This window comes from Gobio gobio, assembly GCF_949357685.1.
Source record: "Gobio gobio genome assembly, chromosome: 22".
Taxonomy (NCBI): Eukaryota; Metazoa; Chordata; class Actinopteri; order Cypriniformes; family Gobionidae; genus Gobio; species Gobio gobio.
The window spans coordinates 43,620,977-43,638,786 of record NC_137118.1 but is presented as its reverse complement, the minus strand read 5'-3'; the positions used below and the strand labels follow the sequence as shown (position 1 = coordinate 43,638,786).

General features: G+C 37.7%; 1 protein-coding gene across 2 annotated transcripts in view; it reads right to left on the bottom strand.

The window, feature by feature from the left end:
* The window catches only part of erap1a (endoplasmic reticulum aminopeptidase 1a), a 20,795-nt gene extending 2,985 nt beyond the window's left edge, over window positions 1–17,810 (bottom strand). Inside the window, exons 1-15 of one of the 2 annotated variants that reach the window (XM_079805081.1) lie at window positions 16,921–17,810; window positions 16,692–16,830; window positions 14,231–14,365; window positions 14,006–14,126; window positions 13,557–13,711; window positions 12,849–12,962; window positions 8,502–8,633; window positions 7,582–7,713; window positions 7,408–7,491; window positions 6,694–6,854; window positions 5,999–6,087; window positions 5,730–5,913; window positions 3,107–3,263; window positions 2,202–2,386; window positions 743–904 (exon numbers count right to left, since the gene is read on the bottom strand). In XM_079805081.1, coding sequence (XP_079661207.1) covers window positions 743–904; window positions 2,202–2,386; window positions 3,107–3,263; window positions 5,730–5,913; window positions 5,999–6,087; window positions 6,694–6,854; window positions 7,408–7,491; window positions 7,582–7,713; window positions 8,502–8,633; window positions 12,849–12,962; window positions 13,557–13,711; window positions 14,006–14,126; window positions 14,231–14,365; window positions 16,692–16,830; window positions 16,921–17,405 — 2,435 coding nt within the window. In that variant the 5' untranslated portion in view covers window positions 17,406–17,810. The remainder of the gene's footprint in view (window positions 1–742; window positions 905–2,201; window positions 2,387–3,106; window positions 3,264–5,729; window positions 5,914–5,998; window positions 6,088–6,693; window positions 6,855–7,407; window positions 7,492–7,581; window positions 7,714–8,501; window positions 8,634–12,848; window positions 12,963–13,556; window positions 13,712–14,005; window positions 14,127–14,230; window positions 14,366–16,691; window positions 16,831–16,920) is intronic. The other variant, XM_079805082.1, reaches the window with a different exon arrangement.

The window sequence follows — 17,810 nt, the reverse complement described above, 5'->3', positions numbered from 1 at the left end:
GTCAGCTGGAGAAGTGTGTTGTGATTGGTCAACCGCTTCGAGCGTGGCGCCCCTTACCATAACCGCCAGTTTTAACACACTACTAACTAACTCAACCAGGCCCCTCCCCTTTATTCTGCATATCAATTATTTAGGGTGCGTTCACACTTGTAGTTCGGTTCGTTTGGTCCACCCCAAAAAACAAAAACAAAACATATAGTCCTGGTCCGCTTAACGTTCACACTGGCATTTTTAACAGCGAACCTAAAGTTACCGAACCAAAGGCATAGGGATACGGTCACAACCTGATTGGTCGGTTTTTATGACGTATATTTCGCGACGGAGCTGCTTACCGAACATTCAAAACAATGCTGTGTGCTGGATTAAACGCCATCATTTTATGCGTGTACATTTGGTTTTATTTTTACCAGCCAGGGTTCGGATGGCAGCGTTCACATATGTTCAAATGAACCGCACTAACCGACCAATCGCACCTGGGTTCGTTTTAATCGAACCAAACATGACAAGTGTGAACCCACCCTTAAATGAGGAATATATTGTGACGTCTTTTTCCCGTAAGAAAACTCACGACTACAATGGAGGCGTTTCAGGGAGTTCAGAAACAGTGCACATGATCTTTTCAGATACATATGCCAACAATGTTGACCTTCAAAAATGATTCATAATCCATCACTGATGTCATGTTTGGGTGAACTCTGAGAATGTTAATGACATCTCAGCAGCTTCATGTATCCAGACTCACCACTGAAGCTTGTGAATTAATGGAGTGTATGCGAGGGCGGCTTTAATCATCCACTTCTCCGACGGTGAGGCGGATCGCTTGTATTTCTCCAACAGGAAGTCCCAACCTTCATCCGTGCGCGCTCCTTCAGTGTAGACCACCAAACTGACGTCGGCAGGCAGCCTGAAACAAACCAAGGATATATCTGAAAATAGTATGCAGGATATACACTGACCTAAAGGATTATTAGGAACACCTTACTAATACTGTGTTTGACCCCCTTTCGCCTTCAGAACTGCCTTAATTCTACGTGGCATTGATTCAACAAGGTGCTGAAAGCATTCTTTAGAAATGTTGGCCCATATTGATAGGATAGCATCTTGCAGTTGATGGAGATTTGTGGGATGCACATCCAGGGCACGAAGCTCCCGTTCCACCACATCCCAAAGATGCTCTATTGGGTTGAGATCTGGTGACTGTGGGGGCCATTTTAGTACAGTGAACTCATTGTCATGTTCAAGAAACCAATTTGAAATGATTGGAGCTTTGTGACATGGTGCATTATCCTGCTGGAAGTAGCCAGAGGCACATGGTGGTCATAAAGGGATGGACATGGTCAGAAACAATGCTCAGGTAGGCCGTGGCATTTAAACGATGCCCAATTGGCACTAAGGGGCCTAAAGTGTGCCAAGAAAACATCCACCACACCATTACACCACCACCACCAGCCTGCACAGTGGTAACAAGGCATGATGGATCCATGTTCTCATTCTGTTTACGCCAAATTCTGACTCTACCATCTGAATGTCTCAACAGAAATCGAGACTCATCAGACCAGGCAACATTTTTCCAGTCTTCAACTGTCCAATTTTGGTGAGCTTGTGCAAATTGTAGCCTCTTTTTCCTATTTGTAGTGGAGATGAGTGGTACCCGGTGGGGTCTTCTGCTGTTGTAGTCCATCCGCCTCAAGGTTGTGCGTGTTGTGGCTTCACAAATGCTTTGCTGAATACCTCGGTTGTAACGAGTGGTTATTTCAGACAAAGTTGCTCTTCTATCAGCTTGAATCAGTCGGTCCATTCTCCTCTGACCTCTAGCATCAACAAGGCATTTTCGCCCACAGGACTGCCGCATACTGGATGTTTTTCCCTTTTCACACCATTCTTTGTAAACCCTAGAAATGGTTGTGCGTGAAAATCCCAGTAACTGAGCAGATTGTGAAATACTCAGACCGGCCCGTCTGGCACCAACAACCATGTCACGCTTAAAAATTTTTTAAATCACCTTTCTTTCCCATTCTGACGTTCAGTTTGGAGTTCAGGAGATTGTCTTGACCAGGACCACACCCCTAAATGCATTGAAGCAACTGTCGTGTGATTGGTTGATTAGATAATTGCATTAATGAGAAATTGAACAGGTGTTCCTAATAATCCTTTATGTGAGTGTATAATGTGGACGTTATGTGAATCAGACAAACTCTTACCGCAGTTTGCCATCAGAGTCTTTCCACTTCTTGAAGAGTTCAGTGGCGGTCCTGACGCTGGACGGGTAACGGCGGACGCAGGCAAACAACAGCAGATAATTCCTGAGCATCCGCTCGGACATAGACCCGTCATCAGACCAGCGCTGGCGGTCAATCAGCGTCTTGAATAACTTCACTAAATGACCCTGTTAAAATAGCAGTGTGTGTAACTAAAGTATCCTATGAAATCCATTTGATTTCCCCCCAATTTCTGTTTTCTCCATTAAAATTTTTCTGGATTCGGTTTTAATAGTTTAATTTAATAACATAAAGTCTAATCAATTGAATTCATAAAAATTTAACAATTCAATAATTGAATACAATTGTATAAATAATCGGGCCCTATGAAATGTGTTTTATTAAAAAAATTATGTGATTCCCTGATTTCATTTTTTGGGGATTCTGTGTTTTATTTAATACAAATGTATCATATCATTAAACGGTGGTAAACAAATGAATGCATAAAACAAACAATTGAACCAAATGCAATTTGAACAATTCATTAATGTTTGAATATCATTGACGTCAATGGGTTAAAATCAATCTCGTTTTAGGGGTGGAGGGGGGACGAACTGACATTTTTGTCACTTTAAATAATATAAATGTTAACTTATAAATGATTTCAACTTCTTATTTAAGTTCAACAGGAAAAAACACATTCATCTTCTGGAAGAAGGGGGCCTAAAATTCTTGCATACTCCCCTTAAAACTCTTCATGGCGCCCCTGCCTTGGTAAGCTACTTTAGAAAAGGGCACCAAAAGATTTTAAATGTAGTGTCTAAACTGAGACACCAGAAAGTATCTTAACAGCCAAAACATTGCACACTTCATTCTTAACTGTACTTAATCATTTTTGCAACCACAACCTTCATCTGGTTCTCCAGTTCCTCCATGTCTCTCTTCTCCATGAGTTTGTAAAGCGGCACCAGCTCACTGAAGCCCTGCGTCACTGGCATGATCTCCGACTCTTTACTGAGGTACAAGCTCAAATTCAGAGCTTTATCCAGCGGGACTTTCTCTATGCTGAAGGAAAGACAAACATATTCCAGTAAGAACATGAATCAACTATGAATCAACACAATTTTAAATGTCTTAATATAATTTTTTGAGATAACAAAGGCTCAAATGAAGTGTCGTTTGTGCTCAAATGCTGCGGGATCTCTTTTCTTCATCATGTATGAAGTCTTTAAATCAGCTGGTGTTTAGGTGATTTTTAGTGGATGTATGAAGTCAGTTCTCTAGTTCACACAAGTGTCGACAATAGTTTTTATCTTCATCACAGATTTCTTTGTTTAATGTTTTGCTTGAAAAGTGTGTTTGGGCATGTTTCTTTACTATAAATGCCACTTGATTTGTTATATTTTAAAGGGGTCAAAAGATGTTTTGTTTATTGGGTGAAATAGAATAGGTTAACATGCTTTACTGTTCAAAACTCACATTATTTTAACATACTGTACATTATTGCAGTACCTCTATTCACAGTCTGTCTAAACAATGGGTCAGAGGTCACTCTTCCACCGGAACTAGACTCCTGTACGGCCGTTACCGGAAGCCAGTGATTATAGTTTATAAAGTTGTACATATGGATATTTATCTTACAAAAATGCATTGCTTCACTTCAGAAGGCCTTTATTAACCCCTGGAGTTGTGTGGATTACTTTTATGATGGGTGGATGTGCCTTTTGGAGGCTCTATTCACTCCCATTATTTGAAACAACGGCGTGCTTTTAATTCCAGTGCGGCAGAAATTTACATTTTGATAAGCTCTGTTGAAAAGTTAAAGCCTGTTTTATAAATCGCCTTTTGCAAAAAAAAAAAAAAAGTATAAGGCATTAGTCACTTGAAGAATGAACTGGCATAAAGTTGGTTTGACGTTATTAGATGTTCGATATGCGCAAATTTAGGGACCGTCTCTAAAGTTACATACGACATTGGTATACACATTTCTAACTTCAATAGCATTTGAACGGGATGACTTACAGTATCAAAACCAACTGTAAAGTGTTCATCTAGGTGTCAGCTATGATGCACACATTTTACATATTTCGTTCAAATGCTATTGAAGTTAAAAATGTGTAGGTACCAATGTTGTAAGTAACTTTAGAGACGGTCCTTAAATTGGCTAATATCGTACGTCCGGTGTCAAACCAACTTTATGCCAGTGAAGAGCGTTGAAGTTATGACACCAGTGGGGTTGTCCTAAAGTTAAGAGGGCTTTTAGGATTTTTTTGTTGAGTTAGGACGCTTCTGTAATACCCGTTTCCTATCCATAGTTAAGATAAGATTATGCACTTAAGAAATGTCATTCTGTAATAGCTTTTGTCCTAAATGCGGTCCTAACTGAAATTGCCATGGTTACCAAACAGATAAGATAGGATTCAAAAGTTAAGATGTTTCTGTAATACGCCCCCAGGACAATAAGGTTGTATTAGTTAACATGAACTAACCATGAACAACACCTCTGTTCAGCATTAGTTCATCTTTGTTAATGTTAACTCACACATATATTAATGCATCTATATTTACTTTAACAGTGCAATTAGTTAACATTAGTTAATGCATTAGTTAACATGAACTAACCATGAACACTGCCTGTAGCTTTACTGTTTCTGCTTTAAGGTTATCTTACTGTACATATTTACATTAGTTTACGTACCAGTTGACACACACTAAGGATGAACATTCCTAACTCACCATCTTACTCTAAAGGTAAAAATGCTGTTGTATCACATCGACATTATTAAACAAAGCATGTATTAATGGTTTTTGAGAACCTTATTATCAAGTGTACACTATTTCAACATTACCTGATGTGTCATGTTAATAAAGAGTCTACAACTGTTAGTGACACATTAGTTAATGTTGAAATATTGTACACTTCACAATAAGGTTCTCAAAATCCATTAATAAATGCTTTGTTGAATGTAAGTTATGATAGTAATGTGCATATAAACGTGAAAAAAACGTATCCATTGATGTTCAGATGGTTTCCTCTTTAGAATTATGTTTACCAACAGCCCAAAAATCAATGGCTTATTAAATGATGTCGATGTGACACAACAGCATTTTTAACTTTAGAGTAAGATGGTGAGTTAGGAATGTTCATCCTAAGTGTGTGTCAACTGCTACGTAAACTAATGGTAATATGTAAAGTAAGATAACCTTACAAAAACAGTAAAGCTACAGGCAGTGTTCATAGTTAGTTCATGTTAACTAATAGCGCTGTTAAAGTGAATAGATGCATTAATATATGTGTGAGTTAAGATGAACTAATGCTGAACAGAGGTGTTGTTCATGGTTAGTTCATGTTAACTAATGCTTTAATTAATGTTAACTAATACAACCTTATTGTAAAGTGTTACCTTTACTATCACTCTGATTGTGTTTGGCTGAAAGAAAAATGTCATATACACCGAGGATGGCTTGAGGGTGAGTAAATCATGGGATCATTTTAATTTTGGGGGGAACTACGCCTTTAAGTTCCCTCACCTGACCAGCTGAAAGATGTCGTGGATGAGACTGGCCCTGTCGTTGCTGCTGAACACGGTGTGGTCCTGCCGAAGTTGATGGATCAACGCGTCCCAGCCTCCCGACTCATAGTGTACGATATAATACCCCCGCAGGTCCACATTGAATTTAATCCACTCCACCTTCTCTGACAGGTACAGCACATCTGCAGACACACAGTCAGACCTCAACACAAGCTGAAAAACATGCCGAAATGTTGGGTTAGTTTAATATGTGATGGCGTGACACACCTTGTTCACTTTTCAGCAAGAACCGCTGCACCGCACTACTGTGACTGGTGATGTAAGTCAGAGGAACCTGCCACAGGAAGCTTGACGTACTATGAGGAATGAATTACAAACAACAAATAATATTATTGTTTCATGTGAATAAAAAAAACAAGTTTGAGGTCAGTAACATTTTTTTAAAAGAAATGAATACTTTATTTATTTATTTAATAAGTTACAAAATATTTCTATTACAAATAAATACTATTATTAAGCACTTTCTATTCGTCAAAGAATCCTGAGTAAAACTTATCATGGATTCTACAAAAACTTATCATGGATTCTACAAAAATATGAAGCAGCACAACTGTTTTCAACATTGATAATAATAGGAAATGTTTCAAATCATCAAATGAATGATTTCTGAAGGATCATGTGACTCTGAAGACTGGAGTAGTGATGCTTTGATCACAGGAATAAATTACATTTAAGCACACTGTATGGGATACTGTATCCCACAATGCAGTGCACTCAACTTGATCTTTCATTTCCAATGTGTCATATGCAATGCAATATTATGAATATTTGATTATCTTTTCTTTCAGAATGCCATAACATACTTTTTTTTAAAGCATAATACTGTTTTAAAGTGTTTTTATTGCACACTGTGTACTGATTCACATGGTATTTTTAAAATGTATAGTATGCATTATTCATACCTTGAAGTCTTTGAAGATTTTTCTCCTTTAATATAGCGCTCCTGTTTGAGGATGACCTCTTGACCTCTGACCTCCACGGTGACTAAAGGAAACCCCTCCTGCAGTGTCCAGGTGTCCATGATGGCTCGAACGTCAACACTGTCCTCCATGAACCATTTCTGCTAGAAAAGGATTGATTTACTGCATTAACTAAATTATTTCATTTGTGGTTCATATGATATAATATGAAATGATATGATCTGATATAGAATTTAACATATCGTTTCATATCATATAATGCCATTTCTGTAAGAACATGATTGATTAACTACATTAATAATGAATAATTTAATGTCATATAATATTTAAATCAGATCATATCATCTTATAACATATCATGTCATATATATAATATCATGTATCATATTATATATTATAAAATATATCATGCCATGTCATATAAAAATATCATATCAAGTCATATATCACATTGTATATTATAAACTACACCATGTCATATATCATGCCATGTCTTATAAAATATGACATGTAATATATTCTACATTATAAAATATATAATGTCATATATCATATCACATAATATATTGTCATATATCATATCATATATATATAGATGCTGCCAATGCTGCTATGGACCCAGAACATCCCTTTAAAAATGAATTTTAAAAAACATAAATGATTACTATATATTATATTATTTAATGCAGCACTCACAGAAGCTGGAGATTCAGCCTTAATTCTGGAACAGAATCCATCGAGTTTAAGTCTCCCCGAATCCAGTCCATCAGAAGTGCAGATCTGAAAAGGTTGAAATGCATTTGGACTCAAGAGCAATGGTTTAAATTGAGTCCTGGAGAACATACACAGGAACCGACAGAGGTCACTCACATTGGTAAGACTCTCCCAGAGGTGAGCGTTGACGGTGTTCTGGTAGCTGTGTCTCTTCAGGTAGTCTATAATACCATACTTGAAAGCCTCTGGGGTCAGGAAATCCCTCAGCATGTTCAAGATACACGCTCCCTTGAGAGATTATGAACAACCAGGAGACATATTACAATTAATTATTCACTAAAAGGCTTTTAGAGATTAGGGGTCAACCAATATATATCACCACAGGCCGTTATTTGGCATTTTTAAATGTCATTTTTAAGATTTTCTGTTTGGCCAGACAAAAAAGTGTCAGAATCAGCTTTTATTTTGACAGAGATGGAACTTTTATTTTGACAGCGCTAGGAATGCCAGCACCTGATTCGTATGTAAAAGGATAGCAGAATCATGAAGCTGCTAAAGCATAAATTTGTTTTGTTTTTTACAGATATTGATTAATTTTACAATTATTTCTAATGTAGCAAATTTGTAAAATACATCTAAATTCCAATGCAGCAATATGTTATTAAAATCAAAGGTATACTAACTTTTTTGCATGCAAAACCCATGCAGTTTTGTTTTTTGACTGATAGAGGGCCAAAAGTTACACTGTGTAATACAGGGGTCTCCAAACTCTGTCCTGGAGGGCCACTGTCCTGCAGAGTTTAGCTCCAACCCCAAATAAACACACCTGAAAAAGCTAATCAGTGTCTTACTTGGGCCTAGTAAGACAATGATTAGCTGGTTCAGTTGTGTTTATTTATTGGTTGGAGCTAAACTCTGCAGGACAGTGGCCCTCCAGGACAGAGTTTGGAGACCCCTGGTGTAATATATATCAGCTTTATATTCAGCCACCCTGCTCTCTAAATATCAGTATCAGCACCAAAAAATCCATATACTGTAGGTCACCGCTGTTAGAGATATATATAGTGCTTGTGTACCTTTCGGTAGGAAACGTCATCGAACATCTCGCTGATTTCCGCAGGATTCTCCACTGGGGTGGAAATGGGGTGTGAGGAGATTAAAGAGTCCACTGACATGGCGGTGAAGCACTTCTCCAGGAAATAATCATCCTAAAATAGAGACACTGAATTATAGTTACATATCAGTCAGACTCAATCTCAACTAGGACTGGGCATGTGTTGATATACAGTAATGGCCAAAGTGATGTGCAGAGGGAATATTTGTTTTTAATGACCCAAGTTCGATTAAACCATCAAAATATGGTTTCAAGTTCCTAGGCCGGACATCACTTTGATATACAGATGATATACAGTGGGGCAAAAAAGTATTTAGTCAGCCACCAATTGTGCAAGTTCTCCCACTTAAAAAGATGAGAGAGGCCTGTAATTTTCATCATAGGTACACTTCAACTATGAGAGACAGAATGAGAAAAAAAATTCCAGAAAATCACATTGTCTGCTTTAGTGTTGTTTTCGTCAACGAAAAGTATGACTAAATATCGTCGTCAACGAACCTTTATAACGTGACGAAAACGAGACGAGACGCAACGTAAATGCTGGTCATGTGACGATGACGAATAAAAACGAGACTAAATGTGGTTCACAAAATAAAAACTATGCTAAAATGTCTCTTCATTTTCGTTGACGAAAATGAGACGAGACGAAAAGTCGCGTTTTTATTATTATTTTGCAGTATTTTTGTGCGTCTCATTCAGGGGCTGCATCAGGGCGCACTGCTCAGACGCAGCCCCCCCACTCGCGCGGCGTTTTAGAAGATTTAGCTCCGGTGAGTGAACGAGACCGATGGGCGGGCAATCGGGGTTCGTAAGCACTATTCGGACGGTAATTATTTGTCCAGCGGTTGTAAGGTGTCTTTATCATTTACAGGGGCTAGTCAGTGATTTTATTGTCGTCTTAATCCAGAATATCAGTGTTTTTCTCCCACCACCCGTGTAAAAATCTCCGGCCGAATGACCTAAATTACTGTTTGACAAACACCAAGGTCGCGTGGTGCCTTCTGAATCCACATGTCTGAGTTTTCAATAATATATAACTTCAGAATTCACTGTTTATATCCTTTTTGGCCACTGCAGAGCACCGTGCGGCTGTGCTTCGCTGTTATTTGGATGCATTTGAAAGATCTAGACTTGTATTACTGAAATGCTGACAAGTATTTACAAGAGCAAGATATTTCATCACCGCTCAAAAAAAGAAAGAAAAGCACGTAAACATTTGAAATGGGCCGTTATAACGGCAGCAATTAGATATGTTAAAATAACCGCAGCATTATGATTACCTCATAAGCGAATAAGAGGCTGTATTCACTTATTTCCGCTCATTTCCATGTGGAATAAAATTACATCCTTTATTTTGAGATAAAATACAAGACAGAAAAACATTTTAACTATAATGTGGGTCTAATTTTAAACAGATTTAAAGAATGAAATCATAATTTGGATATTATTTTCCTATTATTAAATTAAATTAAATATGCATTTATTCTTATTAAGACATTTGGAAAAACTTTTATTACATTGAAGTGGAAAATAAAACGGGTGTTGTGGAAAAAGATGGGGAGAAATGTGGCCACAAAAATCACAGGAAAAAACACCACAAACCTTAAGAGACATCTCAATGTTTTTATTTATTTTATTCAAATGTATGTGTGTGTACTTCTAACATGTTTAGTTGGTAAAATAAATATGTTGTAACTTCAAATCAGAGCGTCTTCCGTGTCTGGAATGGATGTATTCTTGAGTCTATAAGGTAACAATAATATAATAAGATAACATGGTTTGAAATGGGTTTGGCTAAAAGAAGATTTTGGTTTTGTCTATAATATGTACTTATACTATATTGACTGGGTTAAATAGAATTGCATTACTAAAAAGAGACTAAAATACAATTTTCATTGACTAAAACTTGACTAAAATGTCATCAGTTATCGTCGACTAAAACTAGACGAAAATAGCCATAGATAATTCTGACTAAAATAAGACTAAAATGCTCAGACTTTTAGTCGACTAAAACTTGACTAGACTAAAATAGTATGACTATGACTAAAACTAATAAAAACTAAAATGACAGCTTGGCACAAAGACTAGACTAAAACTAAAATTAAAACAGGCCGCCAAAAACAACACTAGTCTGCTTTTTAAAGAATTTATTTGCAAATTATGGTGGAAAATAAGTATTTGGTCAGTAACAAAAGTTAATCTCAATACTTTGTTATATACCATTTGTTGGCAATGACAGAGGTCAAACGTTTTCAGTTGGCACTGCAGGATTTGAGTCCCTGGCGGCGTAGTGTGTTACTAATAGTAGCTTTTGTTACTTTGGTCCCAGCTCTCTGCAGGTCATTCACTAGGTCCCCCTGTGTGGTTCTGGGATTTTTGCTCACTGTTCTTGTGATCATTTTGACCCCACTGGATGAGATCTTGCTTGGAGCCCCAGATCGAGGGAGATTATCAGTGGTCTTGTATGTCTTCCATTTTCTAATAACTGCTCCCACAGTTGATTTCTTCACACCAAGCTGCTTACCTATTGCAGACTCAGTCTTCCCAGCCTGGTGCAGGTCTACAATGTTGTTTCTGGTGTCCTTTGACAGCTCTTTGGTCTTGGCCATAGTGGAGTTTGGAGTCTGACTGTTTGAGGTTGTGGACAGGTGTCTTTTATACTGATATCGAGTTCAAACAGGTGCCATTAATACAGGTAACGAGTGGAGGACAGAGGAGCCTCTTATACCCCTTTTCCACCAAAGCAGAGCCAGAGCTAGATCGGAGCCAGAGCCTAGTTTCAAATCGGTTCTTTGTGTTTCCACACCCAAAGCCCTAGCTCCGAGCCAGGAAAAGTGGTTCTTAAGTAGCACCAAAACATTGCTGGGCTAGAACAGGGCTAGAAGTAAGAACCGATTACGTCAGGCGCTGGGGGCGGGGTCAACAAGACCAACACAAACTTGAGATCCACCATTGTTGAAATAGCAGCTAATGGAGCTAACAGCTGCTGCTCGTTTGTAATCTCCGTCTATACAAATTACGGCGAACTGCATGAATGCGTTGGATTCGCTGTGTTTGCGTTGTTTTGATGCCGATGTAGGATCGTAAAGCCATGTGAATGAATAGTAACGCAACGTTTGCATTGTTGATGGACGGCTTGTTGGCAGCGGTGCTGAGCAGAGACCGATCGCCGTATGACAACGAGTCCAGCGAGAGCACATGACTCCTTATGCTTTTGATTCACTCATGCGTTTTTATATCATATGTGGATCGGTCTGGCAAGCGCTGATGCGTCTCGAACAAGCCTGGTGTGTGTGTGTGTGTGTGTGTGTGTGTGTTTCCCGGCAGGTTGCCAGGTTTTCACAACAAACCCGCCCAATTGCTACTCAAAACAAGCCCAATCGCGTTCCAGGGGGGGATTCCCCAGTAAAAATCACATTTGGGGGTAAAATATGTGTTTTTGGCATGGTTGCCTACTAAAATTCGCAATATGGGGCTAAATATCACATAATTGGGGTCGCTTCATCCCGTGGACATGAAAAAACAGCCCGCGGCAAAACCACGGACTTGGCAACATTGCCGTTGCCTCGCTAGCGTTGCTCAGATAGATGAGACGTATACAGTGACGTAAGACATGGCTCTGTTGTGGCTCTCAGCATGTGGAAAAGCAAACGGTTCTTAGAAAGCTCCACAGTCGAACCAACTATGAACTGGGACTAGCTCTGGCTCTGAATTAGCTCTAGCACTGCCTTGGTGGAAAAGGGGTATTAAAGAAGAAGTTACAGGTCTGTGAGAGCCAGAAATCTTGCTTTTTTGTAGGTGACCAAATACTTATTCTCCAACATAATTTGCAAATAAATTCTTTAAAAATCAGACAATGTGATTTTCTGGATTTTTTGTCTCATTCTGTCTCGCATAGTTGAAGTGTAGCTATGATGAAAATGACAGGCCTCTCTCATCTTTTTAAGTGGGAGAACTTGCACAATTGGTGGCTGACTAAATACTTTTTTGCCGCACTGTAAAGTGTCTATCATTAGAGATTTTGTGAATTTGCAATATTGTTTTTATTGGGCTATGCATGTATACACGTAGCACAGCAATACTAAAAATTATTGACACTTTAAAGTGATAAAGAAACATGCATGAATGAGAACATAAAGAGCAGGATGTGCAACGCATGATATTAAAAAGAGTTATTAGCAGTAAAAAAAAGTGAATGCTTTACTCGCACACGCAGAGTAAAGCCCATCCAGTATTCACGTAAACACAGTTTATGACTTCACCTCAACTATTAGATAGTTGTATTAAATGTAAAAATAAGTGGTCTCACCACTTGCAGCTCAGGGTGGGTGATGTTGACTGACACATACTCCATGAACTTGGCAAAGCCCTCGTTTAACCACAGGTCATTCCACCACTGCATTGTAACCAGGTTTCCAAACCACTGGAAAACAGATTGATGTGAATGATTAACAATCAATTGCATCATACAGTAGTCAAATATTTTTGTATAATGAAGCTAGACCACTGATTTCCTATATATCTCTGCTAGTTTCATGACTCCAATAATATCACTTACCTGGTAACACTTAACAATAAGGTTTTATTTGTTAATATTAGTTAACATGAACAATGAACAATACGTCTACACAGCATTTATTAATCTTAGTTCATGTTAATCTCAACATTTACTAATAATGTTACTAATACTACTACTAATCTTAATTTTTAAAGATCAAAAGTTGTATTTGTTAACAATAATGTACTGTGAATATGAACATTTTTATTAACTAACATTAACAAAGATTAATAAATGCTGTAAGAATATATAGCTCACTGTTAGTAATGAGAGCTTATTGTGAAATGTTCCCACATATCTCTCATATCTTCTCACATAACAAATCAATCTCCATGTATTTAATGTAATAAGCAGGATCATGTACAGTCATATAGGCATCAACAAAATATATTTTGTGATAGAGTAGACTAGCTGTACATGATCTCTTACTTAGACTGATTTAGTAACAGAAATATCAACCTGATGGGCTAGTTCATGGGCGATGACTTTGGTGATGCCCAGTTTGTCAGAGGAAGAGGATTTCTCAGGGTCAAAGAGCAAACCGGACTCTCTGTACGTCGACAGACCCCAATTCTCCATAGCACCGGATTGGAAATCTGGGATCGCAGCAAGATCTGCAAGTAAAAGACACGTTACTACATGTACTTTCTATAGTTACTATATATAATTACAAGTAATTAACCCTAAACCAAACCCTAACTGTAACTCTATAATAAGTACATGTACTTGATTAATATTACTTATTTGAGTTTTTACAATGTTACTTAGTCACCTGAAAATAATGTGTAACCAAAGATAATTATAGCCGAGTACTAAAAGGCCTATAAATATTACAGTTTCCCATTATTTCATGCCAGACTGTAATATGCATGCCATTTTCACCAGAAGTAAAGATCTTTCACACTCACCGTGTTTGGGAAGTGGATATGGGATGTCAAAATACTCATCATAAAAGTCTAGAAGTGTGACGGCGGTGTTCAGAGCATATTCCGCCTGACTGATCTTGTCGGGAACCGTATACACGGATATCTACATCAAGATTCAGGTTATGAGGTGTTAAAACACAGTTTTATTCAGGTCTGGGTGTATTGTAAAGTGTATTTATAATGCTTTTGGCAATATTATTGACTTGCCTCAACTCCATGCTGACTTTTTTTACTGATGGAGTGGAAATCGCAGATGATGAAGGCCACCAGGTAGGTGCTCATCTTCACCGTCGTGTCGAAATGATCCTCCAATAGCCCGTCAGACAGTTCTACGGTTCTCAGCTATTGGATGAAACAATCTTGCATTAGTTTACATGTACAAGAAACAGTCTGAAAAGAAATCACTGAGTTCAATGTCAATGAATGATATTGCACATTGTTTCATTTATAAAAAGTAACTATGTTTCCATTAGGGATGCACGATATTTCAGCCACCATATCGGAATATATTCATTTATTCATATAATGTTATTATTATTGGCCTGATAAGAAAATCTGGCCGATGTATTAAAGCCAATTAATAATGTATATCCTTCAGCTGAGACACTTCAGATGTGCACTGATCACCATGATGGTTTTGAATTGCTTGAAATATGATTGGAATCACCTCAGAAAAGGAATCTACAGTTCAGAGCAACATGTGCAGGTCAAGTCTGTCATATAGACTACATAAAATCATAATAAGAACATCATAATTGTGTGTTTGTCTTTTAATGCTGAGACTTTTGTTTTTGTAATCAGGCTCTCAAAAATTATATCAAAATTTGAATTTAGATTTATGGGCCAATATATCAGTTATCGGCTTTCAAATATAAAGAATTATCGATTATCGGCCAAAATGTTCATATCGGTGCATCTCTAGTTTGCACCCAAAGTTGCGAATTTAATTTCTGTACAAAATCGGAAAATATTGCATAACATTTGTGAATAAAGCACCGTTTCCTAGAGAACTAAATCTTCCCTTCCTGGGAAATTGGTGCAAAATATCTAATAAAAATGGAAGTTGCTACAATCGGAGAAGAAACTGTGGCTCTAAAAAATGATTAGTTACATTTTATTTGTTTTATTATGAAAAAAATGTTTTGCACATTTTTAGAATTTGCACATCTTGGCGTTTCCATCCAGCGTTTTTATAAGCGATATCCCAAAATGTGCATTAAAATAGGTGGATGGAAACATAGCTATTGACTGTTATGATGATCGATATTTGATTTGCCAGATTATTTTTATTTTTATTTATTTTTTGAGTGACTTTTTTCTTATTTAGGATCATGAACATCCATGCAAAGCTGATTGTGTTGTGGAATGAGTGTACAAAATATCTATTACAATTCTGATGTTGATCATGGTTTAAAGGGATAGTTCACCCAAAAATGAAAATTAGCCCATGATTTACTCACCCTCAAGTCATCCTAGGTGTATATGACATTCTTCTTTCAGACTAATAAAATCGGAGTTATATTACAAAAGTCCAGGCTAATCCAAGCATTAGAATTGGATTTATAGTTGCTCTGTTTTTGAAGTCCATAAAAAGTGCATCTGTCCGTCATATAACTGCTCCACGCGGCTCTGGGGGGTTAATAAAGGCCTTCTGAAACGAATCGGCGTGTTTGTGTAAGAAAAATATTCATATTTAAAACTTTATCAAGTACACTTTCGACCGACCGCATTCCATGGAAAAGTGTTGAATGTTGAAAGTGAAACTCAAGATGTGTAGGTGACGTCATGACGAGCGGACCTGGTCGCGTTAGTCTTTCAATCGGCAGGGGAACTTTCAACAATTTTTCCATAAATTGAACAGGGAAGGCGGTTGGTCGAAAGTGTACTTGATAAAGTTTTAAATATGGATATTTTTCTTACATTGATTCGCTTCAGAAGGCCTTTATTAACACCCCAGAGCCGTGTGGAGCAGTTATTTGACGGACAGATGCACTTTTTATGGACTTCAAAAACAGAGCAACTATTAATCCAATTCTAATGCTTGGATTAGCCTGGATTTTTGTAATATAACTCCGATTTTATTAGTCTGAAAGAAGAATGTCATATACACCTAGGATGACTTGAGGGTGAGTAAATTATGGGCTAATTTTCATTTTTGGGTGAACTATCCCTTTAAGGTTCATGGTTAAAGGCAGCTGTACAGTACCCTACATTTTTGGGTTTTTTGATGTACTGTATTTTATGTTGACAATTTTATGTATTTCTCAACAACCCACTAAGGGTGTTTACATTTACATTAATGCATTTGGCTTTTATTTGAAGACATATACACTGCATTGATGCCGTACATTTCATGCATGTTCATTTTTACTGGGAATCAAACTCTTTGTGTGCTTTTCCACACTTCTTCTGTTTAACATATTTACAATACTGTTTATCAATTTATACCTTTGTGAAAAATGATACAAAATAGTTCAATAGTTTAAAAAAATCTCATATGTTCTCATGTTTATTCATTTGTGGTGCGTGAGAACTATTGTTACATTTTTACTGTTTTTACCCAATTTTGTTTTTGTGATTTTGGTGAATTACTTTGAATCCAATGTGACCTGCATCAGAAAGATCATACCCAGATTTTTAACATAACAAAAGGTTTAGTTATGTGTACCTTGGGCATGTTGGATATGGAAATGTGCCTTGATTCTCGGCGCACACGGATGGTAAAGTTGGCTTTGAACGCAGGTTCATCAAAACAAGGGAAGGCGGCTCGAGCATGTGTTGCCTCAAACTGAGTGGACGCCAACATCCTGTAGAGAGAAAAAAAATCATTTTGAGGGGTTTTTAAGTCTTCAAATGACCAATTAATCACATGAGCACTAATGTCATGGTTGCCTTACCTAACCTCTCCACTGTTCGTGGTGTATCTGCCTTTGTAAAAGCCATGAAAACTGTCTGATAAGTTGGCGTAGAACTCCAAATGCACCAAATGGTTTCCTTTCTCAAATGTGAAGCCATCAGCTAAGAGTGCAATCTGTTCATTGGCTTCAAACTCACTGATCTGAAGATCCCGATGATGTCTGGACTCTAAAAGCTGTGCTTTGGAGATCTGAAGGTTCTTGCTGTGGAGGATGATGGCTCTGGTGTCCTGCTCGACCTCTATGAGGATCTGGACGACACCAGTGAAGGTCAGGGAGGTCAGGTTGGGGTGTATCAGGAGCTCATAGTGCTGGGGTTTCACTGTTTCTGGCAATCTCATCTTGTCCCAAGGAAAAGGCACATTTGTGTCTGTGTTGACAGTCTTTCCATGGTTGCCAGTTAGAAGAACACAGAATAAAATGGCAAATACAAGGCAGTTTAAACTGCAAGACTGGGAGAAGAGCATGGTGGAAAACAGACTTTTAATATCAGCTTTTCTTTTGGATATGTGCGCCTGTCAATTTGGTTATCAATAATACACATGAGCACTGCTTACGACGTCAAATTATACAATGTAACCTATCTAATGTTTGAATTCAGCGGATATAAAAAAGGTTTCGAACAAACCTGCGCGCGAAATATGTTTTGCAAAAGGTAAATGAAAGTGAAACTACTCAGCTGTCAATCACGATATCTCATTTCCTGACGTGTAAAACGTCTCCTTTTTGCAGTCAGAATGTTGTATTACATGCTGGAGCTTATAATACATCACGTTACGTTTTATATAACCAATAAAAACATTATCTATGTGTTTGCGATGAAACGTAGGTCGCAGCGGTGAACGCTCTCATGAATATTAATTACGCAAAGG